The sequence below is a fragment of the Topomyia yanbarensis genome, chromosome 3, assembly GCF_030247195.1.
Source record: "Topomyia yanbarensis strain Yona2022 chromosome 3, ASM3024719v1, whole genome shotgun sequence".
NCBI lineage: Eukaryota > Metazoa > Arthropoda > Insecta > Diptera > Culicidae > Topomyia > Topomyia yanbarensis.
This window is the reverse complement of record NC_080672.1, coordinates 17,128,432-17,153,057: the sequence shown is the minus strand read 5'-3', so window position 1 is coordinate 17,153,057 and position 24,626 is coordinate 17,128,432. Positions and strand designations below refer to the sequence as shown.

The 24,626-nt window shown below is 42.0% G+C and overlaps 3 protein-coding genes across 3 annotated transcripts; 2 read left to right on the top strand and 1 right to left on the bottom strand.

Annotated features, from left to right (window-relative positions):
- Positions 1-3,058: 3,058 nt before the first annotated feature.
- On the top strand, positions 3,059-5,638 carry LOC131690477 (T-cell immunomodulatory protein). Its single transcript, XM_058976279.1, has 2 exons — positions 3,059-4,594; positions 4,658-5,638. The coding sequence occupies exons 1-2, from the start codon at positions 3,217-3,219 to the stop codon at positions 5,092-5,094; spliced, it is 1,815 nt and encodes a 604-aa protein (XP_058832262.1). The 5' UTR covers positions 3,059-3,216; the 3' UTR covers positions 5,095-5,638.
- Positions 5,639-15,778: 10,140 nt separating this feature from the next.
- Positions 15,779-22,708, bottom strand: LOC131689282 (neuralized-like protein 4). The gene is made up of 6 exons (XM_058974261.1): positions 22,449-22,708; positions 21,140-22,387; positions 18,756-21,079; positions 17,989-18,093; positions 17,094-17,923; positions 15,779-17,032 (listed from the first exon to the last, which is right to left on the bottom strand). The coding sequence occupies exons 1-6, from the start codon at positions 22,599-22,601 to the stop codon at positions 16,698-16,700; spliced, it is 4,995 nt and encodes a 1,664-aa protein (XP_058830244.1). The 5' UTR covers positions 22,602-22,708; the 3' UTR covers positions 15,779-16,697.
- Positions 22,709-23,504: 796 nt separating this feature from the next.
- Positions 23,505-24,626, top strand: LOC131686804 (uncharacterized). Its single transcript, XM_058970799.1, has 3 exons — positions 23,505-23,665; positions 23,731-24,124; positions 24,185-24,626. Exons 1-3 carry the CDS (start codon positions 23,512-23,514, stop codon positions 24,624-24,626), a joined length of 990 nt encoding a protein of 329 aa, XP_058826782.1. The 5' UTR covers positions 23,505-23,511.

Genomic DNA, 24,626 nt, shown 5'->3' with positions numbered 1-24,626 from the left:
GTTTTGTTAGTAAACGATTAAATTTTCGCGAGTGTTTTTGCAGTGGTGTGTGAAAAAGTGCATTTGAAAAAGTGCAATGAAAACGAGAAAAAGAGTGTTTCGAAAGGAACCCCAAGTGAAGAGGGGTTATATTTTCGCACAAAACAGGAGCTACAGATGGAATTCCGTCAAAAACTCGGATTGATTGCATAGGAAAATATTCTAGCTTCCTTAAGTAGTAGTTTCGTGGCACACCAGCAAGGTTAGTGTGTTGAAAAACGTATTTTTATATTTGCTCACGTCAGATACATGGCTAGGCAGGGGAGAGGGGTGTGTGTGGCGTAGGAGCTTTGTTGTGGCTCGCATGTATAATGTCCTTAAGGTATTAATCAAATCTCCGTTTATGTACATTTGGTCGGTGTTAGGTCAGACCGGACTAAGTGACAGTGCATTGATTTCGAGAAAAACGCGTTTAAAGTTTGAATCGCAGCATCCTTTACATTATAATTCGAAAATAATTTTTACCATAATTCTTGTTTATTGTTTCATATTCCAAATCTGGTAAAAGTGGAATGTAGATGAAAGAATTCTTTATTCAGTGCTATCATTAACTCATTTTTTGATGTTTTGCGACTTGGTCCGGTCTGACTTAACATCGACCATTTGTTATTTAGGCACATTTGTCGGTTCACGATCGAAATAGTTCCGCTTTATTTTTGTTTACTTCGCGTCTTCTTTTTGAAAAGGGCCAATAATCAAAATGGCTGTTTCGAGCAAAATGAATATTTGTAATTCTCGACAAACATATGCTTACGGCTTAAAAGCCAACTGTCAAAATTCTCTTTAAAGGGAAATTCCGAACAAACCGTTACTGCCCAAACACAGTTCACAGTACTAAATGCTAGAGAAAACTATTCTCTTTTGTTTACTACCAACATTTGTGACTGGCGAATGACCGTTTTGGCAGGAATTTTCATTCAAAGTGAATTTTAACAGTTGGCTTTTAAGTCGTAATCATATGTTTGTCGAGAATTTTACTAATAGATTGCACTATTAAAAAAGTACACATTTTTATTATGTGTAAAACTATATAATAATTTGCAATGGGGTTTCACATATAATTCTATAGTTGTTGGTAAATAACATCCATGCCCTCAAGGTATATAATATTTATGTGGCCATCAATAATTGTTACGCACATAATACATTGAAGTTATGTGACGTGCGTTATGAGCGTTATGAATTCATACATACAATTTATATTTCGGAAATATGATATTTATTTGTGATAAAATGATATTTATTTCACATTTAAGTGTCATTGTTTTCAATAAAAAATAATGATTTGGCATCAAAAGGCTGACAACAAGAGAGTTCTCTGGATTTGTTTGGTTTGATGCAACAATTACAACTGGTTTTCAGCGAAAACCGGTTTTCATCTAGTAAAGAAATTGGCCGTTAAGGTTGTCTAGGTTGTTTTGAAAATTAAACAGAATCCACAGTTTCGAAAAATATCACCGAAAACGTTTCATATTGCAACAATAGGCTAGAGGAACCGGTGGACATTTTCAAATCGAATTTAAATATACAATTGTAATATTTTTTATTGATTAAATCAGTTTCTCTGGTTTGATATTATGCATGTTACATGTTTGAAAAGGTTGTGGAAGGGTCCGAAATGTAAAAATTCATGCTGGAAGGAAATGTCACTTTCGAGTTTATGTAAATGTATAAAACATCCGTTGACAGTTTTCTTTCAAGCATAGTAATTTTGGAGCAGACTCGTACATGTATTATATTTTTTTTAAAAACGTAAGCAAGCTAATATTATTGACGTTAAGGTAATTTCACTTCCTCTAGGGGTCCAAAATTGGTTGGTTACCCTTGCCTGGTGGAGTGGTAAATGGGGTAAATGTGAATGTTCACGGTTAAATAAAAGTACCCATTAATGAGTATCAGAACTACCCATTTCGCAATTCAATTCCAGCTGTCACGAATTGGGTAGTTTTTCGAATAAGAATCTGGGTAAAATATTACTCATCTCATTATTGCACAATGGGTAATATATTACTCATAAATGGTTGAAAAGCACTTGGCATTTTTGAGAGGTTTGGTTTGCCGGTGGATGTAGCGTTGCGAAGACGAAGTGATATCGGATATCCGGTTCTACTGTGATTAGCGATAACTCTACTAGCCTTAACAGTTCCATTCCGCAGGCCGATTAACAGGGATCGTTAGGTACGTTTATAACATTTAAATATTTATTGTCAGAAATATAGTCATTTTTGTTATTCATATAGGTGCGGGCAAAACGTTATAGGTATAAATAATGAAGCGCAAGGAATTTCAATGGTGATGATACCATGTCGAAACCGGTGACGCTGCTTGTGTTATTCCACATCCGGGAAGTGGACCAAGGCCAAGCTGAAGGACAATGTGAGACTCGGTTAATGGAATTGGGGCCAGAAAAACTGGTACGAATAAAATTCTAAATTTGGTGTTATATACAAATGATTAATGAAAAAAATAATAAATCAATACATAATCTATTCTTTTCACGAACTGAACTATTTTTTCTCCGAGATACCCATTTATTCTTTCCTAGAAGTACTGCAAAATGAGTATATTTCTACCCATTTTTAAATAGTTTTACTGGGTAGAAAATTACCCAGTTTTTGACGTATACTGGTGGTACTCATTATTGGGCATGTAATCTTTACCCAATAAATGAGTTTTCCCAGTTTTGTCGGAGATGAGTATTATAATACGCATTAATGGGTATTTTATTTTAACCGTGAATTTACCAAGTTAAGCTCAGCCGGAAATGAACTGGAATTCTGACTGGTTCCAGTTCGTATTCTGGCTCCAGTGACACAACCGATTCTAGATAGAATCGGTTGTGTCACTGGAGCCCGTGGGCGAACTGGACCGAGCCAGAATTTCAGTTCATTTCCGGCTGAACTTTACTGGGTATGAGCTTCTTTCGCTTACGACCTTTTGAAAACCCAGCTTTAATTTCTTCTAAACTTAACCACCTGGACCAATATTGACGTAAAGGAGCAGAAGGAATTGATAAAGATATAGTGAGACAGAGACAAAAGTGAATCATAACAGAAGTCGCTAAACTAATCTGTAGTGCGAAAATAATCGAAAAAGTGTTAATCAGTTGCCATTTTATCATGAATCCGTAATTACAAATCAAAGAACAAAGAATTCGTCATCCGTTCTACAGTAAGAATGCAGTTTCCGTTCCCATCGATCGCATATTACCTGCGCTCTGCTCTGGTATCGCTGAGTGTGATCAGTTTGTGTGTCAATGGAGGAGACATAATCGATATTACAGATTCGGTTTTCGGATCAATGACCGACACTATTCCCGCTGCGTACGGTGATTTCAACTCGGATGAGCTTTTCGATGTATTTGTCCTGCGGAACAACTTCCGAACGGTGCAGATTCTTTTCGGAAGCGATGACAAACCGTTGCTGCAGGAGGGACCGAAATGCGAGTACAAAAATTTTCATATCACCAGCGTGATTCCGGGTGATTTTGACGGTGATGCTTACATGGACGTGATGATCACGGTCAAGCGGGACGGGGAAAATCAAGGAGTCTATATAAACTGGGGTGGTTCGGAGTATATGAACTGTTCTAAGGAGGACGATGAGCCACTTATTATAATGCGAGGGCAACCATTGGCTCTAGATTACGATCAGGATTTCATAATTGATTTGTTTGGCATGAGTACGATAGGAGAGCGTATGTTTTGGATATTCAAAAAACCAAAGGATAGTCACCGTAAACCGCCGGATGTAATTCGAATGGATACAAGGTTTAGCGAGCAGCTAAAAGTTTTTCACTCTCACGCTATCGTCGATCTAGACAAGGACTTTACTGCGGATTTGTTCCTTACGACTACGGGAGATTATGAAGTGTGGAAGGGTGTTGAACCAAACGGTGGATTTGTGTTCAGTCATAAAATTAAAGCTGCTGTTGGAAACTATGGGTCGCATATTGGCCAATCGATATTTTTGGATGTGGAATTGGATGGAAATTTGCTACAGATTGTGCCAGTATGTTTCGATAGCAATTGTCAGAATTCCAGTATTCTTGTACATCATGGAAACCACTTCCATGATTTGCACATCGACTTCAAAGACGACCATAATGACCTGTGGGGATTCGTAGTTCCTAATATATCAAATTGGGCAACTCAAGTTATAACTCTTCGTGGGGGTGACTTTAATTTAGATGGGTATCCGGATTTGCTAGCAACGCTATCGAAACCAGCCGGTCAAATGCAAACGTTTCTTTTGGAGAACGTTTTGTGCGAGAAGTTGGCCTGTAATCACATGAAGAGAACATTTATCGTTCGTTGGAAGGCTTTGGCACCGTTTTCAAACGGAACAATTATGGGCTCCTTTTATGACTTTTATAACGATGGTATTCTCGATGCGATTTTCGTTGAGAGAGCTGGTAATACTACACGACCGGTGGCTTTCCGAAACTCGCTGGATTACGATGCTAACTTCGTCAAAGTGATTGTCCTCACAGGACTCTCCAATCGCACCGGACCAAAGAAATTGACACCCTTAGGACGAAAGAAAAGAACCTATGGTAAGTGAACATGTCTTGGTTAAGCTATTTCTACTGGTTTTTTAAGCAAATATGTTTTTAAAGGAACGAATCTACCCGGACCGCGCATTGAATACAACATCACAACTCAGGACGGAGATCCGCAACACGGCGCCTCCGCTCAGCTACCTCAATCAGCCTACTTCTCACTGCATCTCCCGTACACCACCTTTGGACTGGGCCGAACGCCAAATTTCGTCGATTCGCTTACAGTTGGACTAACGAACCATTCCCGTACCTGGACGCAGCTTATTCCCAACTCGCAGATGATTGTCGTTCCGTGGCCCATAATGGAACCGGACAAGTGGAAAGCGCAGCTCTTCGTCACACCCAGCAAACTGATTCTGAAGAGTGTGGTTGCACTCGGCGGTATCTGTTTGGTCATACTGCTACTAATTCTGGTACTATATGCTAAGGAAAAACGCGAGGACAAAATTCAAAGGTCACTTGAGGCGCACCGGTTTCACTTTGATGCGATGTGAAAGTGAAAAGTCTAAAGGAGATGAACATCAACAACTATAGGTGGTCAATATCATGCGATACGATGTCTGAGTTATTTTTATTCTTAGTATTATTTATGAGTGTGATTTAGCCCTTTTTGAATAGATTATTTTTACAGGGTAATATCGAAGACATTTTTCAGCGCTACTGATAAACTAACAATAAATGAAAAACTGTTGCAAAATATGGTTGAAAATTAAGTAAAACCATTACTTCGTGTGAAACCCTTTACCGACGATGGTTAATAGATATTTGTGCATGATTAATTAGATAGAGTTGGATTTAGTTAGGATGATAGCAATTAATTGAACAAATTCAAAAAAATATCAGAACGGTTCAATCTCTCTGTTAGGTGAAACGGAGCGGTTTTTTGACTTCCTATCCACAGAATTTTTTTATGATAATGCTTTCGAAGAAACCGACTCTGTGATGAACATGTTCTGAGATATTTGAGCAATTAATTTAACCCTTCGATGTATCTGAAAATCGTAATAAAATTATTAATCTGTTTGTGATTTATTTAAACTCCCGATATGTATTGTGATTATAGCAAGAATTTGGTAGAAAAATTTGAATGTTTGGACAAATAATTTTCTGAATTGTGGTATTTTCTGGTAAATTTTTTTCTGGATTTTGGCTCGTTCTGGGGCAAAAGTTTGAATTGATGTATTCTGGCAAATAGGGTAACAGTCTATTTTCGGGGGAATGGTTTTTCAAGGAAAATTTAATGTTAATCCAAATCAGATTTGGATGGAAGTGCAACACTGTTGTGATGAAGTGTGTTATGTTAAAGAGACTAGAATAACAAAGAGACGCCATGTTCCGTTTGGAATTCCAATTTTACTGTCAATGTCATTCCAAACGAACAAGAGAGTTGTCAATCGTAAATGTTTAGCATTATGTGGCATTGTTTTTAAGGAAGTATTGTTATGCAATTCATTAAAATTACTAAAGATTTTAAAGATAAAAATTATATCCTCAAACCAAATTTGTTACAAACCGTCGTGTTTAGAAACGCTAAAGAGAAAAGGGCTTGGTTTGATGGGGCACGAAATTCAGCATGAGGGTAACGAATATCAAATGATGCAAATTATAAATTTTAGCCTAATATGGTTTGCTGCTGCAAAATACGATATAACTATGTTTTAGCTGGTCGAGGAACTCAGCAGACCAGAAGTCGCATCGAATTTTTATATGTAGGTATACATGCGCTTTCCAATTGTCTGTGGACGAGTTCGCTACACCGGTCATCTGTTTGTCTGTGAAGACTTGACGTGACTCAATTCTTTTTTTTTTTTCATTGTCTCAACTACATAAAAGCACATGTAATAATTTTTATCTAAAAATACGCGATGTTTTAAATAAAACTTCATGCTAAACCTGCGTTTCGTTATCGGACGGATTAAAAACCAGCAGGTTATGGGCCCAGCATGATGGAAGGCGAGAAAGTACACACAGAAAAAAAATATTGGTAAAAGTAAGAGTGTTCCGCTCTTAGCAAAAAACAACCAACGCCAACCAATAGGTTGAAAGTAAAACTTTTAAATTAATCAAGAATAATAATCAAAGTAAAAGTTTTCCTTTTAAGCAAATGAAGAATAGTACTCAAAACAAAAGTTTTATTTTTAAACTAAGAGCATACGTTGGTTGTTTTTTGCTAAGAGTGAAAAACTCTTATTTTCACCAACATTTTTTTTCTGTGTAGTACACCCACAGTTAAATGGTAAGAACTTCGCGAGTTGGAAATTTCGCACTTTGCGGTTATTGGAGAAAAGTTTGTCGGACCACGTAGAAAAAGAACCTTCGGCAGCAAATTTGGTAAGCGTAGCAATGTTAAAGCTGAAGATGTACAGCCTGCAGCTTTCTTAGGAAGAATGAGGAAGTTTACTGGAAAGTGCTGGAAATGTAAACAACTTGGACATAAAGCATATAATTGCAAACAGGAGGAGGACAGAAGAAAGTTTTTCAGCTAAACCATTCAGATGAGTTCGATCAATCAGGAGGATCAAAACGAGGATCTTTTGCATTTTATTCAAATAAGGAATGGAAAGTGCGAGAAATCAAAAACATGGTACGAACGATTTGTTGGATCATTGATTCAGGCTGCACAGACCACATGGTTTGTGATGACTCATATTTCATGACTGAAAAAGAGCTTTCAACACCCTATCCTGTTCCGCTCGCCGAAGAAGGTCAAACTAGTGTGGCTAAGAAAGTGGGTTTCATTGCTGCATCCAGCTATGTAACCAACGAGGTGTTTCATTGTGACATCCAAGACTCCCCGGGACTCAGGCACAATTTGATGTCAATAAGTCGTCTGGAGAAGGCTGGTTTTGCTGTAGTATTTAAGAGCGGTGTTGTTGAACTGTGGTCGAATGATGTCTTGTTTGCAGTAGGAAAACGTTCACAGGATTTGTACGAGATAACCTTCGTAGTGAATCGTCGGGAGGCTAATGTAGTTCAAGCATCAATCGATAAAAATCTCCTATGGCATAGAAGACTAGGGCATTTAGGTATGAAAAGTGTTCGTGATTTGGCTAAATTGAAAATGGTAAACGGAATCGATTTCTCAATTACAGAGTCGTTGGGCCTTTGTGAACCATGCGTCATGGGAAAACACTACCGACCGCCTTTCCAAACTCGTGATAAGCGAGCACGTCGACCACTGGAACGTGTTCATACCGATGTATGCGGACCTGTCACGCCAGCTACATGGGATGGCAATAAGTATTTTCTATCATTTATCGACAACTGCACTCATTTTACTGTTTTGTACCTCAATGCTTCCAGGGACGAAGTAGTAGACCGATTTAAAGATTATAAAGCGATGGTAGAGGCGGGATTCAATCTCTCATTGGCCAAAGTAAGATGCGACAATGGGGGTGAGTATGTTTCTGCAGAAATACGAAAGATCTGTCGTGAGAGTGGCGTGGCATTCAATTCAAATACGATGGCATACACTCCGGATCAAAATGGTTTAGCAGAAAGGATGAACCGTACTCTTGTGGAAAAGGCTAGAGCGATGATATACGAAAGCGGTTTATCTAAAGACATGTGGGGAGAAGCGATTATGGCAGCTGTTTACGTTACAAATCGGAGTCCAACGAGAGCTCTATCAAGCGATACTACACCAGCCGAGGAATGGTTTGGCGATAAACCCGATTTATCAGTTTTGCGTGTTTTTGGATGCAAAGCTTACTCGCATATCCCAAAGCACAAGCGAGGAAAATTTGATCCAAAGAGTGAAGGGCGGATCATGATTGGATATGCTATTAATGGATATCGTTTGTGGGATCCAATAAACCGAAAAGTAGTATTATCTCGGGATGTAATCTTCGATGAAAATGAATTTCCGAATCGAAACTCAGGTGAGTTCGAAAATCAAGCCCCTTCGTTAGTGTACCATGAGGATTGTTCGACGGTTCCAGGAAACTTAACATGGGAATGTGAACGAATCGGCAACGAGGTCGAGTGCAATGAAAGTTTGAGTGATGAGGAGTTTCAAGCGTGTGAAGAGATAGAACAGAACACCGATCAATTACTGGAGCCTGATATTTCCTATATCGAAGTAACGCGGAATCAAGAAAATGAATTACATGATGAATCGATGAATGATCCTTTGCAACCATGTCGGCGTAGTTGTAGATTGCGAAAACCGCCAATTAGGTTTGAGGATTATGAAACAGAACCGGCAGCTTTGTTGGCAGAGGTGTATGGCGAAAGTAATCCCTCCTCATATGCAAGCTTGGAAGGTCGACAGGACGAGTTGAGCTGGAAACGTGCTATCGAGGAGGAGCTGGACTCTCTGAGAGCCAACGATACTTGGGACATTGTTGAATGCCCTAAAAATGTCAAAATGATTTCGTCAAAGTGGATCTTCAAAAGGAAATTGGATAAAGATGGTAATTTGCAACGCTACAAGGCACGTGTGGTTGCACGTGGTTTTATGCAACAGGAAGGTGTAAATTATCAGGAAACATGCCCCAGTAGCCAAACTGGCCACTATTCGATTCTTACTAGCGATTGGAATTCAACTGCAGTATTACTTCTGTCACATGGACGTCATAACCGCTTTTTTACATGGACATTTGGAGGAACCAGTTTTTATGACAACCCTAGGGAATCGATGTATCTGAAGGCAAGGTTCTCAAGCTTAAGCGATCATTGTACGGTTTAAAGCAGTCGCCAAAATGCTGGAATAATCGGTTTCACGATTTTGTTATTAGTTTGGGTTTCAAACGCTCTGATGCAGATTATTGCTTATACGTTAAACAAGACGGGGGGTGGCCGTAGCGTATTGGTAAATCGATTGCCTTGTACGCAGCGCACTTGGGTTCGAGTCCCGACCCCGCACATAGAGTTAGAAATTTTTCATAAGAGATTTTTCTAACCCGAAGAGGTGAATGACCTTAAGGTTAAAACCTCTATAATCGAAATAAAAAAAAAGAAACAAGACGGGAACAGTACAATATATCTTTTGCTGTATGTGGATGATCTATTGATTTGTGGAAATGATGAAACCGCCATTAATAACTTGAAACTAAAATTGTCATCGGAGTTTCGCATGAAAGATCTAGGGGAAGTTGAATATTTTATGGGATTGCGCATTCAAATTGACAGACGTCTTGACAAAGTAACTATCGATCAATCTACGTTTGCAGAAAACATATTGACACGGTTCAGTATATGCAATGTAGTAATCCTGATAATGAATCCGAAAATAAGTATTATTTGTAATTTTCATATTAGGCAACTGAGGGCGATTAAATGGTGCTTTCCGTGAGCGATTTGGGGGCGATTTAAAGGCGGTTAGGGGGGCAAAAAATGACGGCGGCAAATCGCCCAAATGTTGCATTTGAAATAGCCCCCAAATTGCCCCCCGTTAGCCAGCAACTTGCCCTCTTTGAATGGGTTACGTTACCTTCTGCGACCACCAAGCGATCCGGTACACTATCGGAAGCAATAGGCAGTCGGAAGCGCGTGTGATCCAATCAAACGAACGGAGGTGGAAAACAACGAAGTTCGACAAAGGAGACTTCGTCGAGGTGTTGAGGGGTGAGTGCAATCACACTAACTACAGTGCAGACGAAGTGATGACGGTATTAGCAAGAGCGTGCGATGCAACCATGTCAAGAGAAGGTAAACCAAGGAACAGTTTGAACAGAGAGCCCGAAACGTCGCGGAAAGAGATGCTCTAAGATCATCTTACAAGGCGGCAAGAGCCGCACTTAACATGAACGATTTCGCTAGATTTTCAGAGCAGCGTGCACTCAGTGCACTAACGCTACTTCCGGAAACTTAACAGGCTTACAACATACACAGAGGGAGATAATGGACTATCCAATATGCAGTTCGGTTTCCGGAAAGGTAGACCCGCCGTGGATGCCATACGAACGGTCGTGGAAACTATGGAGGCTGCACAGAGGCAAAAAGAAGAGGTAACCGCTACTGCATACTGGTTACACTGGACGTAAAAACGCCTTCAACAGCGCTAGTTGGGTCGCAATCGCCGATTCGCTGCACAGACTGAGAGTTCCCGGCTACCTCTGTGGGATTTTGAGGAGCAAATTCCAGAACCGGCAACTGATTTACGAAACTGACGTCGGAAAAAGAAGTGTAACCGTAACAGTGGACGTTCCACAAGAATTCATACTCGGCCCAACTCTTTGGAATGCTATGTACGACTGAGTGCTGAAGCTGAGCCTCCGCAGGGGTGTGAAGAATGTCGGTTTAGCGGACGACGTGGTGCTCCTAGTGATCGGCGAATCACTAGAGGAAGTTGAAGTACTCGCAACGGAGGCGATAGATGTTGTAGAAGACTGGATATACGAGAAGAAGCTGACGTTAGTTCACCACAAAACCGAGATGGTTTTGATATGCAACCGAAAAACCGTGCAGCAGGCAAGAATTTCGGTCGGGGAGTGTATCATTAACTCAAAGCGGGAAGTTAAACAACTGGGAGCGATGTTAGACGACCGGTTAAGCTTCAATAGCCACATCGACCACGCATGCGGAAGGGTGTGTAAAAGTGATCTCGGCACTATCTCGGATCATGCCCAACAATTCGGCGATTTGAAGCAGTAAAAAGCGACTACTGGCGAGTGTCTCGATATCAGTGCTCAGATACGCAGGACCTGCTTGGGTGTCGGCACTACAGATGAAGAGGAACACATCTCGGCTGAACAGCACGTTCCGGCTGATAACCATTCGGGTGTCTGGCGCGTACCGAACTATCTCGTCAGAGACAGCCTACGTGATAGCTGGAACGATTCCCATAAACCTTCTACTCGAAGAAGCTAGCGAGTGTTATAGGAATCGAGGCACGAGAGGAGTCCGTAAACGAGCCCGAGCTGACACCTTAATCAAGTGGCAGCATCAGTGAGATAACGCTGTAAACGGTAGATGGACCCATCGACTAATTCCATGCCTGTCGGTGTGGGTGAACAGAGCGCACGGTGAGGTGAACTTCCACATGACGCAGTTCTTGCCTGGTCATAGCTGTTTCGAAAAGTATCTGAACAGGTTCGGTCACGCGAGTTCGCCGTTCTCCATCCCGTGCGGAGATGCAGAGGAAACCTCTGAGCACGTGGTCCTCAAATGCCCGCGATTCGAGCACGAGCGAAACGAAATGAGTACCATTGTCGGTGAAGACGTTAACATGATCAATATTGTTGAAAGAATGTGTGTGGACAAAGAAAAATGGAACGCGGTGAACAGAACAGTCGGGTCGTCGAGGAACCGGAATCGCCGGACCAACCATGGCACTCGACAACTCAGTCTGAGGAAGAGAGATAAAGTAGATCACAGGGCGCGACCGGAGTAGGCTAGATCCACCGCCGGGGGCTAGACTGAGCGTACGCATCGTTGACGGTAGGTCGTCGGGGCATCTGAGAACCGGAAGTCATCCTCCCCCCGAAATCGCAGGACTGACCTCGGCACCTAACCGACCAGCATCGAGATAACGGTTTTGAGAGAAATTTCAACGTCGAGAAATTTTTCCGTCTGAGTAGACTAGGCCCACCGTCGGGGACTAGTTCGAGTAGATCAGGAAGTGGCTGTGCACTGGAAGTCACCCTCCACACAGAATTGCAGGACTGACCTCGGCGTCTGCCCGAGTAGCATCGGTTTCGGAAGATCTTCCACTGCCAGGGGACTCTTCGTCGGAGTAGGAAAGATCCACCGTCGCGGATTATTCCGAGTAGTCTGCACAGTGGTTTTTTTTGCCAAAAACACGCGATTAATTATTTACACAAAAACGGTCAAGTTTAGATCAATAATGTCTTCTGAAAGTTTTATCAGTATTTCAAGACCTTTCTTCTGGTTTAGTACATTGAGTGATTAATCCTCCTAAAAGTGAGATATTTTTCTCATTTTTTTTTAAATGTATAGATAATGAGATCATATGTTCTGCAATGTTGTAGAGCTACTTTTTGCGAACAACTTTGCTTAAGAGTCCAAAATTGTATATTCAATACTTGTGAAGTTATAGTGCCTTGTTTGTGGATGGCCCCTTAAAATCATTTTTTAATATAACTTTTTTGGTATCGTACCTATGAATTTAGAATGTTCTACAAAGTTATTTGCGTCAATGTCATCCGCAACTCTTTTGAAGAACGTTTTGTTCTAGCTCTTCTATCTTCGAAGTTATTTAGCAATTTGTGAAAAAAATAGTGCTTTTTCCAATAGCAATAACTTTTGAACGGGCAAAAACGGGCAACCAGCTATAGTTATAAACATTAGTACAACAAATGAACTACAAAATCCAATGTATTCCATTTGTCTACTGTTGTCTCCGGTGCTGTTATGGACGGTTTAGGAAGTGCTTTCCGCTGCTTAGTATGCATTTTTCATTAAGTGGAATTGTTCATCTGTTCCTCGCTGGATTCTCTTTTTACGTATGCGTGTGCAGGAAAGAAATTAAGAGAGAGAAAGAGAGAGAGAACAAGAGAGAGAAAGAAAAAGAGAGAGAAAAAGAGAGAGAGAGATTGGAGAGGACCGCTAAGCGCATAACTTCTACGAAATCGCCTTTAAGAAAATCAGTGTTACACAGCTCCGAGATGTAGCAATCCTTGACTGTTACTAAGGGTAATGCTCAAAACTAGAAGATTCCCGAACTTCGACGCGGTCACGTGTGCGGGAGAGTGTCTGTACATATTTTTTCGTACATTCAATGATACGAAACGTTTTAAGCGATACTAATTTAAAGGGATTTTCATCAAAATGTGTACAGTTGGAATGTAAGGTAATTGATTGAAACATAATTTCTTTATATACTTAGTATTCTTGTTTATTGAAAAGTACACTCATTATACTATTTAGGTACCCTTGATAAACGTCACTTGTTTTCCCTTTGGGTTTCCGCGAGAGAAAGTATGAAAATTGGTTCTGTAGTTCAACAAGTCTTTCAATATTATAACGTTGACGGACATAATATGCCCGATTTTGCCGCTGGAATAATGCAAATAGTGAAGAAGTCTTGTATTTATTTCAAAAGACTGTGGATCAGGCATAATCGCACAGTAACTAATGTTTTTAGACTCTTAAGACTTTGGGTGGTCATAACTCAAGTACACAGAATTTTCTTGAAGGCGATTTTTGCGCGATTTCGCAGAAGTTATGCGCTTAGCGGTCCTCTACAATCTTTCTTTTTCTCTCTCTCTCTCTCTCTCTCTCTCTCTTTCTTTCTCTCTTTCTTTCTCTCTCTCTCTTTCTTTCTCTCTCTTGTTCTCTCTCTCTTTCTCTCTCTTAATTTCTTTCCTGCACACGCATACGTAAAAAGAGAATCCAGCGAGGAACAGATGAACAATTCCACTTAATGAAAAATGCATACTAAGCAGCGGAAAGCACTTCCTAAACCGTCCATAACAGCACCGGAGACAACAGTAGACAAATGGAATACATTGGATTTTGTAGTTCATTTGTTGTACTAAGGTTTATAACTATAGCTGGTTGCCCGTTTTTGCCCGTTCAAAAGTTATTGCTATTGGAAATAGCACTATTTTTTTCACAAATTGCTAAATAACTTCGAAGATAGAAGAGCTAGAACAAAATGTTCTTCTAAAGAGTTGCGGATGACATTGACGCAAATAACTTTGTAGAACATTCTAAATTCATAGGTACGATACCAAAAAAGTTATATTAAAAAAATGATTTTAAGGGGCCATCCACAAACAAGGCACTATAACTTCACAAGTATTGAATATACAATTTTGGACTCTTAAGCAAAGTTGTTCGCAAAAAGTAGCTCTACAACATTGCAGAACATATGATCTCATTATCTATACATTTTAAAAAAATGAGAAAAATATCTCACTTTTAGGAGGATTAATCACTCAATGTACTAAACCAGAAGAAAGGTCTTGAAATACTGATAAAACTTTCAGAAGACATTATTGATCTAAACTTGACCGTTTTTGTGTAAATAATTAATCGCGTGTTTTTGGCAAAAAAAACCACTGTGGTCTGTAGCGAATCGCCGGATTGAATCGTCGGGGTACCAGAGAACCGGACGCAATCCTCCACCCGGAATCGCTGGACTGATCTCGGCATTCTGCCGGACTGCATCGAAGGAAGAATAACGCGTCCGTCGACGGCAAGAACTAAGAATATAAATATACAACGGGTACTAAATGATTGTATTGTATAAAGGCTTAGGGGAGCATTTTTAAAGACTAGGGAACAATCTAGCAGTAAGGGAACCAAATAACAGAGACAGGGAAGAGAAATAATAGGTTGGTTTGCGGGGAGTGATTCATTTGAAAAAAAACTGAAATCAACTCAGCGGGAATATATGCTTTATTATGAGATTCTGTTCAGAGCTAGTCATGCTGATTGAACATTAATGTTTTGCAAATGTGACTTATACTAAGAGTATTACATAAGGGGCCATGCATAAATGACGTAGCATTTTGGGGGGTAGGGAGGGTATACCAAATTTGTGACGAAGTGTGACGAGGGGGAGGGTAGGGTCAGAAGTTGTGCGACGTAGCATTATGTTTAAAACCCATTGTTTAGAGAAAACAATTTAATGATCCTCCGTTCCCAAGAGAAATGAATTTAAATTCAAACAAGTTACTTTTGATGCGGTTTTTCATGAGGTAAATTTTACAATTCGCAGAATTTCAATTTCAAGTTCGCAAAAATACGAAAAGATTTTGTATGCGGATTTAACTTGCTACATTAGTTAGCTAATGTTGCTAACTAGTAGACTTAGTTTGGAAGCTGAATTAAATTTTCACTTCGGAATCAACCAAACTAAATTTAGTAATTTAGATGAACGTATGTTTCTTAGAATCATTGGCAGCTACAGGATTGAGAGAACTTCTCTTCATGCTCCCCTTGACATATAAAATTCAAAACAAAACTATCAACACTATATTTGTGATGAAATGGGCTTATTTTGCACGAAATTTGTTGTTATAATGAAAATGTTGATAAAAGTCGTCAAACATTTCGAAAGGACATGTGTTTAAAATAATTGAAAAGCATGTAATTTTTTTTTCATCACCCGGGCGCTGTGCATGGGACGAGGGGGAGGGGGTAGGTAAATGCTACGTTATTTACGAGGGGGAGGTTAGAATTTTGTGACCAAATGCTACGAGGGGGGAGGGAGGGGTCAAAAATCGCTGAAAAAAAGCTACGTCATTTGTGTACGGCCCCTAATATGAAGAAGAGAATGAGTGAATATGACATTTTTGGTTGCATTCGCTTGGATTTTCAGCGGTGGACAAAATGAATCCTATCGAGATCACTCAAGCGCGTGTCAATTACTTCCTGTATTTTATTACATCAGTTTAAATTTTCTTATAACATTGTAGTATTGCCTAACAATAAATTAGCACGAATGTAATGGGTCACCTGTAAAAGCAGGCTTAGGAAAATATTTTCTTTCGGATAATATTTTGCTATCGAATGTATTGCAGAAAAGTTGTATGAAGCGCGGACTTTACGAAAATGGCGTTTAAATGGAAAGTAGAAAAAAATAAACACGTAGCAAAACGGCAGCAATATTAACATACGTCATTGACTTTCGATTTCTTTTTTGGGACATTCCATTCTACATTTGTTTGAGCTTGAGCTTGTGCGACATCACCCCTGGCTGCTACTTCGTTATCGATCTGGACTAACTGAAGTTGCATAGGGAATCTGTAGATAATTATGTGTGGGATTAGCGAAACATTTTTCAATGTGCAACTCCTTGTAATCCCAAAGTGTTTATTGATCAATACCGACGCCGGCCGGGCCCGAACGTAGATCGCGAAATTTCATTCTACATTAGTTTGAGTTTTCAAAGTGCTCTTGCTGATAACGCTGGTTATTGAGTCATGCAACATCAAGCTTAATTTCCATGTTGATCTTAGATACTTCTCGGAATAAGTCTCTATACTATGCAACATTCGTTTGTTTCAGGACATGTTGAGAAATGCTCCAGCATTTGTTCTATGACTATCCTACTCAGTCATTGTCATTGCTTTACGCTAAATCAAGATGGAATCCTTTCTAAACTATCTCAACCAGAGACCAAAACACCACTAGGAACTATCAACTGCTACAGAGATTAATGTTGCGAAAAGAGTAACATTACTTAAGCAGATGCAAGTAGAATCATGAGGGCAGTCAGCACGCATGCGTCCGCTTCTTTGGTGGTCCAGTGACGCAGTCCGGTAGCTACTACCGCTGTCGAGCCGGTATCACTAGCGCTAGCTGTTTCTCCAAAGTCTATATTGGATAGTGCCTGAGATCGTACTCGTACTTCGAATGTTGCACATATGCGGTAGCAAATACTGCTGGCCATATATCGATGGAATGATGATCGTTGGGAATGTTCACCTGCATCCGGCGATGACTGTAGTAGAATGTGAGTTCCCGGTACAAAGTTATCTCCTACGGTTGTACCTTCCGGGAGGAATTGGCATGATTCTACAATATATAGCAATCACTGAATTAATAAAACGGGGAGAAAAACTGAAGAAACACTTACCAATTGGCAATGGCTGACCATGATCCAGCACCGATCGAATCTTCTCCACCCTTGCGTTGTAGTAAGCGGTAGTCCAAACGGAATCATCTGAAGTATTGGCGGCGCTTGAGCTGCTCAACGTTTGCTGGTTGATTTTGAATCTGACCCAACCTTTCAGCAATGAGCCCTGTAGCGAAGGTGCACATGCCTCGCAGAAACAGTTAAAAGCATCTCCAGCAAAGAAAACATCTGGCAGCATAAGAGTTCGTTTAAATCCCATCACAAGCTTAAGATAGTCACAGTCCTTATTCTCCACCACACTAAGCATCGATGAGGATGAAACCGAATTAGCTCGGGAAGATCGAACCTGATTGGTGAATTCGGTGAAATCCGCAGCGGTACGCCGGCTTTCGGCAGCAGCCAGTGCCGTAGATGATTGTGATAACCCTACAACAGGTATTTGATGTTCCGGAGCCGTAGAGCAAGTCGGCTGCAACGGAAGCCCCAGCTTGGCACGATTGTTCGCAATCGTATTGCTGTCCTCATCCACCTCCGACTCGTTCAGTTGAATGCTGAAATCAATGTTGCTATCGACGTCTTCCAGATAGTTTGGATCGGTGTTATTCTCCTGCGTACCATTCCCGGCTTGAGAGCTGCTACCGGGTGGCTGGACGCTGGTCGCAGTGGACCGGTAATCTTCAAATCCCTCGTCAAAGTTGACCGATTGGGACAGCTCACCGCCACGGTTGCTGTCGAAGCTTCCCTGCAGTGCATTGAAACGGTGCGTGCTCTGGCTGCGTTGGATGTTCAGGTTCGTCGAGTGCTGCAGCTGGAGGGAGTCCCGCAGGCAGCTGTGGGAGAAGTAAGATAATTCAAGGGTGATAATAGCTTCTAAGAACGCAAGTGTTCGTCTTACCAGGAGTTTGATAGGTCTTGATTCCTTGCCTCGTTGGCTGTGCGATTTTTTATGGATATATTCATCAGTAGGTTCTCCGAAACGCTATCCATAACGGAGCGACTCCTGCAAAAAAAAATAGGAAATATGTATTTAGGATTTTCAGATGATGCAGTATAGGTAACCCCAATGTTTTCTTGGTTTACAAAATATCACCAAGCTCGAGACACCTTCGGAATAACTCTATGTAGCCAAGCCCAGATCTTTGAACTCGCGAGGAACAGCAACGTGTCGTTGTCCAACGCAACTCAAGGTAATTTCATGACAAATTTCAAGTACCTACTGAATTCAAGGGACGGATACTTACTGAATTCAAGGAGGACTGCCATATTATGTTAGCGAAGAATTGCCTGGTTGATTATAAGCAATACGAAGGTTTTCGATGATATCTTGGGTATAAGAAATCCTATAGAACACGGAACCTTTATGCGTATAACGGCAAGACAGGATTTAGTGAAAGTAATAATTGCATTTCTTTAACTACCACGACGTCCAGCATGTTATTGGGGCGTGCACCGAAAACTACAATACCGGATCCCAACTAGTAGCTACTATTATTTCTACCGCTAAATTGCTGCTCATCATTGGAACACCATTGGGTCCCTGTGACCAGCAGCAATAAATTAAATCAGCATATTTCAACGATACGTTTGCGATCGAGTAAAATGACAATTTTTAGCAATCCCATCTAAAAGCATTACTGGAAAACCTGCAACATTCATACTCACATCGCGGAAGTACCCGGATTCGACACACACGCCATATCCGTTTCCTTCTCGTGCACCTCCAGGTCCGCCTTTTCGCACTGGGGAACATTCTCGACGTCGGTTGCCGAGGCACCCGCTGAGACGCCGGCAGCACCGGAACCGGACGGCATGGTAGCCAATTCCTCGTTGATGGGACTGCCACTCTTCGGATCACCGTTAGCAATGGAGATCCTCTCGCACCGCCCGTAGATGTCGAAAACCGGGTAGATGTGATGTGGTAAACCCGTGGCCAAATCATCCAGTTGAGTCTGTCCGAAGGTTATGCCCAAATTTCCTGCGTGGGTCAACGTCAGGGTGATGATCGTTCCCTGCTGAACCTGTTCGAAGATCTCCGCATATTTCGATTGTGTTTTATTTCCGTTGATGTTTATGTAATCGTGGGTAGCAATCCAACACGGTCTTCGGAACAGAATTGCCGATGTTGGGAATGGGAATTGATGAGTTCCTGGACAGACCCCCAGAGCTCCTACAGCTATAGTTCCTTTCCACTTGGGATTTACTTGTGTAACTTTAATGCTCACGCTATGACCTTTACAGAGCGGTTTGGATAAACAAACAACTCCCTGATGGTAGGACTGAACTCGACCCGCAGATTTCTTATCATCGAAAAGTTGAATATTTTTGCCGTGGCATTCGGAAAACTCGAACGACAAACTGTCGGAGTCGATGGATTCCAGCATGGAATCCTGTTTGTTGAGAGGATCCAACCCCAGCTCTAGAGAGTCCTGCAATCGCAGGCTACACGGTCGCAGTGGTGATGATGGACCTTGTGACGATGTGACCTGGGCAGCCATGGTAGAACCGAGCAGTTCGACTACTGCAAAGATATCCTCCGATACATTTTGAAAGTTGATGTTCATATCTTCCGAGTTGAGAAGGATCTTCAGCGTTCGAGAGGCAGTTAGCTCAATAGCGATGCGATCTCCTACTCGGAGCCAATCCAACGAAGCAAGCGACTTTTGAAGTAACGTCGAGTTGTAACGCACTTCATTACCGCTGACATACCAAACGTTAGCCGGAATTCGTTTCATGCTGATTGGGATATTTTTACGAACATGCTCGTCCGAAAGATTAAGATCTGTGACACCAACTTTTAGACTACCGGCGTACAACGGGTTTATATCAGTGATTTTAATTTCAAAAGTCTCGCCTACTACCAGAGGGCGCTCGGAGAAAACTAAACAATGTGACAGTGCTGTGTTTGTGCATCGTGAAGCCAGTGTCCAATTCTGCATCAGAGTAACGTTGCCGGAGATACACGACCAGCGATGTTTTGCCTCCAGCGCCGGCTGAATTACAGAGGTCGCCTGTAAGCTCTGTGAGTTCTCGCTGATCGCATAGGGAGCTCGAATGTCCGGCTGTGGAGTTGTGATGCTCACCTGAGCGCATTGACCGTACAGATCTATGACCGCATACAAATTCAGAGCCTTACACTCGTAATACGGACCTTGATCAATTCCGTTGATGAAAAAGTGTATGTTATCGCCATTGCGCATTACCCCAACTCGAGATCCGGCTGTCAAGGTATCCAAATCGAACGGAAGGTCGTTCCTAATCGTAACACCGTTGCGCATCAGTGTGGTTCCGGAGATCATGATAGTGTCATGCTCGAGATCAGTTGCTGTGCTCGGAAGGCTTAGTTCATCCGGGCGAATCCCAGTAACACCGATCTCGATACTTCCATTCCACTGATCAACGACCGTTTCCAGTACGATTTCAAACAACTCTCGTTGTCTTAGCGGTCGGTTGCTAAAAACAATAGAATCGTTAAACTCTGCTAGTGCCTTGGGACGAGAAGCGGTCAGTCCTCCGTTCGAAATCCGGGCGTTTTTACCGTGAACCGAATGAAATTTCAGCTTTGGTTCACTACTAAACAAAGTAGTGTTTGAGATTGTGGAATTTCCTGTATCAGGTGTTCCGCACTCTGAAGTGTCCACAATACTGGCCTGTGCAGCTTGACCGTACAGATCGATTACACCGTACACCTTTTCCGGAACATTAGAAGCCGCCGGTCCTTGGTCTACTCCATTGACCCAAAAATGTAGCGTCCCATCGTCTTTACGAACTACACCGACGCGATCACCAACCTGTAAACGGTCTAAATTCTGTCCATACTGCTCAATAACGGTCATACCGTTATGCATCACTCCATTACCGGTCATCATCCAAGTTCCCGATCGAACATTTGTCATGGTGAATGGGAAATCTAGCTCCGTTGGACCGTGGGTCGTGACACCCATCTCGATAGAACCAGCCCATTTGGTGACAACCCTCTCCAAGCGAACCTGCAACGTTAAACGGTTATTTAGGTGAGCCTTAATCAATTTTACGTACGTACTACTCACCTGAAACATCTCATTCGGTCGCAACGTACGACGAGTTAAAACCACGCCATTATTGAAATCGTCCGATGCATTTGGGCGCAAAGCCGTCCGTCCGCTGTGAGTGACACTGGCATGGGATCCACAGGTCGGATGAAACAACAGCCGGTCCGAATGGCTGTAATCTATTTCCGGGCTAGGAGGAATCAACTCTTGCTCGGAAACGGGCAGACTCATCAGATTGTTACGCCTTGTAACCAGGTTCTGCTGTTCTCGTTCATCACGATCCACTATCGTCACCTTGATGGTCATTCCGTACAGATCGATCACCCCCCAAAGAGTTTGGGAGACTCTTGTCGCAGCCACTCCCTGGTCACGGCCGTTAATGTAATAATGAAGATTACCATTCGATTTACGCATCATTCCTACACGATCTCCCTCGCGCAGTTCATCCAAGTTAAACTCTCCGTACTCCCTGCGCGTTCCTTTACCATTAGTTAGGATACCACAACCTGACATCATAATCGTTCCGCTGCGAAGGTTGGTCATAGTAGCTGGAAATTGTAACGCCGATGGACAGTGAGTAGTGACACCCACCTCTATCGATCCCGACCATTTATCCACCAATCGATCGATTCGTATTTCAAACAGCTCATTATCCCTTAGGGGACGATGGGTCATAACAACCCCATTATTAAATTCATCCAATGGTCTACGACGTTCCGCCGTGCGACAGTTTGCACTCAACTTCACCAGTGATCCACAACGAGTATGGAACCGCAACTTATCATTTGGATCCATCCCATCTTGTCCAGTTCCGGAAACGCATGGACCACCACCATTGGCAGCAGCACTCACGGACATCTCCACCGACATAGCAATATCTATATTTTGCGAAATTTGCGTACTTTCGTTGGCATACTCCAAGCTGTCCGAAGGACAGATCGAAACCTGTACGCATTTCCCGTACAGATTGACTAACGCGTACACATTCTTCGGAATGTCAATAGCAGCCACACCCTGTGACTCTCCGTTTACATAAAAAATCAGTTCGCCCTGAGCCGTTCGCAGTACTCCAACTCGATCGCCTTCCCCCAGCTTGTCCAGATCTGAACCGTAGTACTCCATCAGTGAGAGCCCATCTTTGAGCACCGAAATTCCAGACATTACCCACGTCCCGTTACGCAATTTCGTCGCACATGGCGGCAGTTCCGTAGTTTCCGGATTAACCGTGGTTACACCAATCTCAATACTGCCGCTCCAGGCGTGAATCTGAAAACCACCCAAATGCGATTCATCCAAAACGTAAAACGCGTGAAAAATCGATAATCACCTTCTCGTCGATTCGCACCTCGAACAGCACATCATCTTGAAGGGGTTCTCCACTGAGTACCAGCCCGTGATTAAACTCGCTAATGTTCCGCATCGCCGTTCGGTTGCTGTTGGCCAGCGTAATACGCTTGCCGCAACGTCGGTGAAACGACATTTTCGTTCTGAATTTCAGCCAATTTCAACCTGAAAAACTCTGATTTACGTTTCACGGGCACAACAATAACAGTGCTCCGCTCTGAACAAGAATGAAAATTTTTGACAGTTCACTCATCTGTTGTCATTTTTTATGAATGGATCGATAAACGTAAAAAAACAACAAAAACCGTTACTACTTATCAGTATGGATGATGCACTCACTACTACAACTACAACGAGCTCATTGTGTTGGTGGGTTCGGCTACCGGTCCGGCTCTCGCACGTGCGTTTGTTGACAAACAGACTGACCGAGCGAAGACGCCTAATCAGCTGTTTGCCAGACAGCGTGTGGCACGGATGGCACGTGACAATTTCAACACCGGAAAAAGATGAGCAAATTCCTCAATTTGGTAGTTGGTTTTGTTTGACGCTGAAAGCCCTACATTTCGTAGGAGTTTTTCAGGTTATGTTACAGATCACGATACAATTTAATAATAATTATATTAATTATTAATAATAATTAATTAATTATTTATTATTGAATTTTCTCGTGATCCGTGGCATCCCCCAGAATAACTTACGAAAAAGATGATCCAGAAAATTTTCGGCTGTAAGCAAAATCAAGCTTCAAAAAATTTAATTATTGTATATTTTTTGGTAGCAAATCTATTTGAGTAACCTTAATGTTTTGCATATAGCCCGACAGTTAGGAAAATTCCGACAACCGCGCCAAAGAATGCAAAATACGTGCCCGCATAGAGGTTTGCACATCTTTCTCTATCTAAAAACACAACACTAGTCAACAACAACTGAGAAATAACACTTCGCTCAGCAAAAACTTGACCCCAGGCAATGTCGAGTGCTGTCGCAAAGTCAAAGCCAGTGTTGTGAATTCATTCATCGTAGGAAGTCAGTAGTTGGATAAAGTGATGGCTATCACGTTTACCAGCGCTGCCTTGATATTGTGTATATTCTATTCGGTTACCGGCTGGGATCTGGCACCCATCGGGATAACGGAGTTTTCGATTAAACACGTTACGCTTTACAAATCTCGTGCATTTCTAACGATTGATAGTTTCAATGGTATAATTGCATCGCTACCTATCGTAGTATGATATATAAAATATCCCATCTGTTTAATTTTACAGTATCACTTGTCGAGACGTCGTGGCCGGAGAACAAAGTGGGCGGAATCCGGCCGAGAGTGCTGTCGGATGATTCGCATGAATTAGTCGACAGTTGCGAGGGTTTAAAGTACGTGATTGGAACCGATGTCGATCGAGTAGCGCGTTTGTGGATTTTAGATCGCGGCGATAGTTCAGCAGCCTGTAATCCGAAAATACTGATCCGCAGCTTGATCATCACCACGACCAAGGAGATTTCCTATGACCTCAGGACGCCCAACCGAGAGTTCCATTCGATTGTCGTAGATCCGATCCAGGCATCGGACGGTGACACACGGGCCTTCATCACACTCATTAACACCGACTACCTACTAATGTTTTCTCTTTTCAAGCGCGAAGTTGGAAAATTTACATTTGAGTATGATTTATTTCGTTATTCATTGACAAATATCAATTAAAATCGAATACCAATCGACAGAAAAAGGGATCTCTCTCCACTCAGTCCGATCTCTCTGTCGGAGGTCGCTATCAATCAGAACCAACTGTACATCTCGGATGGATTAAGTGGACGCTTGTTCTCGCTTCCGGTCAAGACCATTCGGCAGTTTTCCTTTCCCGAATACGGCGTGCAGAAGATGATCCTGAAGACGAACGTTACCTACCTCGGACGGTTACTGGGTCGAGCCAGCGGATTGAAGCTAGACCTGAGGGATAATTTATACTACATCATAGCACGAGATGGTGCTATCGTCAAGTGCAAACCGGAACAGTCTGTGAGGGCGGAGGATCATTTAGTGATCCTTCAACGGGATATCGACGTGAGTCAAATTATACTCGGCACCACCGGTAAGGGGTGGGTGGTCGCTAGCCATTGTATCTCCAACGAAAGTAAAAGGCATTGTTTGAGAATAAACACGTGA

What these genes read in the sequence shown, in the direction of transcription:
- LOC131690477 (XM_058976279.1), top strand. Translation starts at nt 3,217, where the DNA reads ATGCAGTTTCCGTTCCCATCGATCGCATATTACCTGCGCTCTGCTCTG. An exon ending in ACGAAAGAAAAGAACCTATG is followed by an intron (nt 4,595 to 4,657) that starts GTAAGTGAACAT and finishes ATGTTTTTAAAG; the next exon opens with GAACGAATCTACCCGGACCG.
- LOC131689282 (XM_058974261.1), bottom strand. Translation starts at nt 22,601, where the DNA reads ATGTCGTTTCACCGACGTTGCGGCAAGCGTATTACGCTGGCCAACAGC. An exon ending in AGGTGCGAATCGACGAGAAG is followed by an intron (nt 22,388 to 22,448) that starts GTGATTATCGAT and finishes GGTGGTTTTCAG; the next exon opens with ATTCACGCCTGGAGCGGCAG. An exon ending in GACCGAATGAGATGTTTCAG is followed by an intron (nt 21,080 to 21,139) that starts GTGAGTAGTACG and finishes TTAACGTTGCAG; the next exon opens with GTTCGCTTGGAGAGGGTTGT.
- LOC131686804 (XM_058970799.1), top strand. Translation starts at nt 23,512, where the DNA reads ATGGCTATCACGTTTACCAGCGCTGCCTTGATATTGTGTATATTCTAT. An exon ending in AACGATTGATAGTTTCAATG is followed by an intron (nt 23,666 to 23,730) that starts GTATAATTGCAT and finishes TTAATTTTACAG; the next exon opens with TATCACTTGTCGAGACGTCG. An exon ending in GTTGGAAAATTTACATTTGA is followed by an intron (nt 24,125 to 24,184) that starts GTATGATTTATT and finishes ACCAATCGACAG; the next exon opens with AAAAAGGGATCTCTCTCCAC.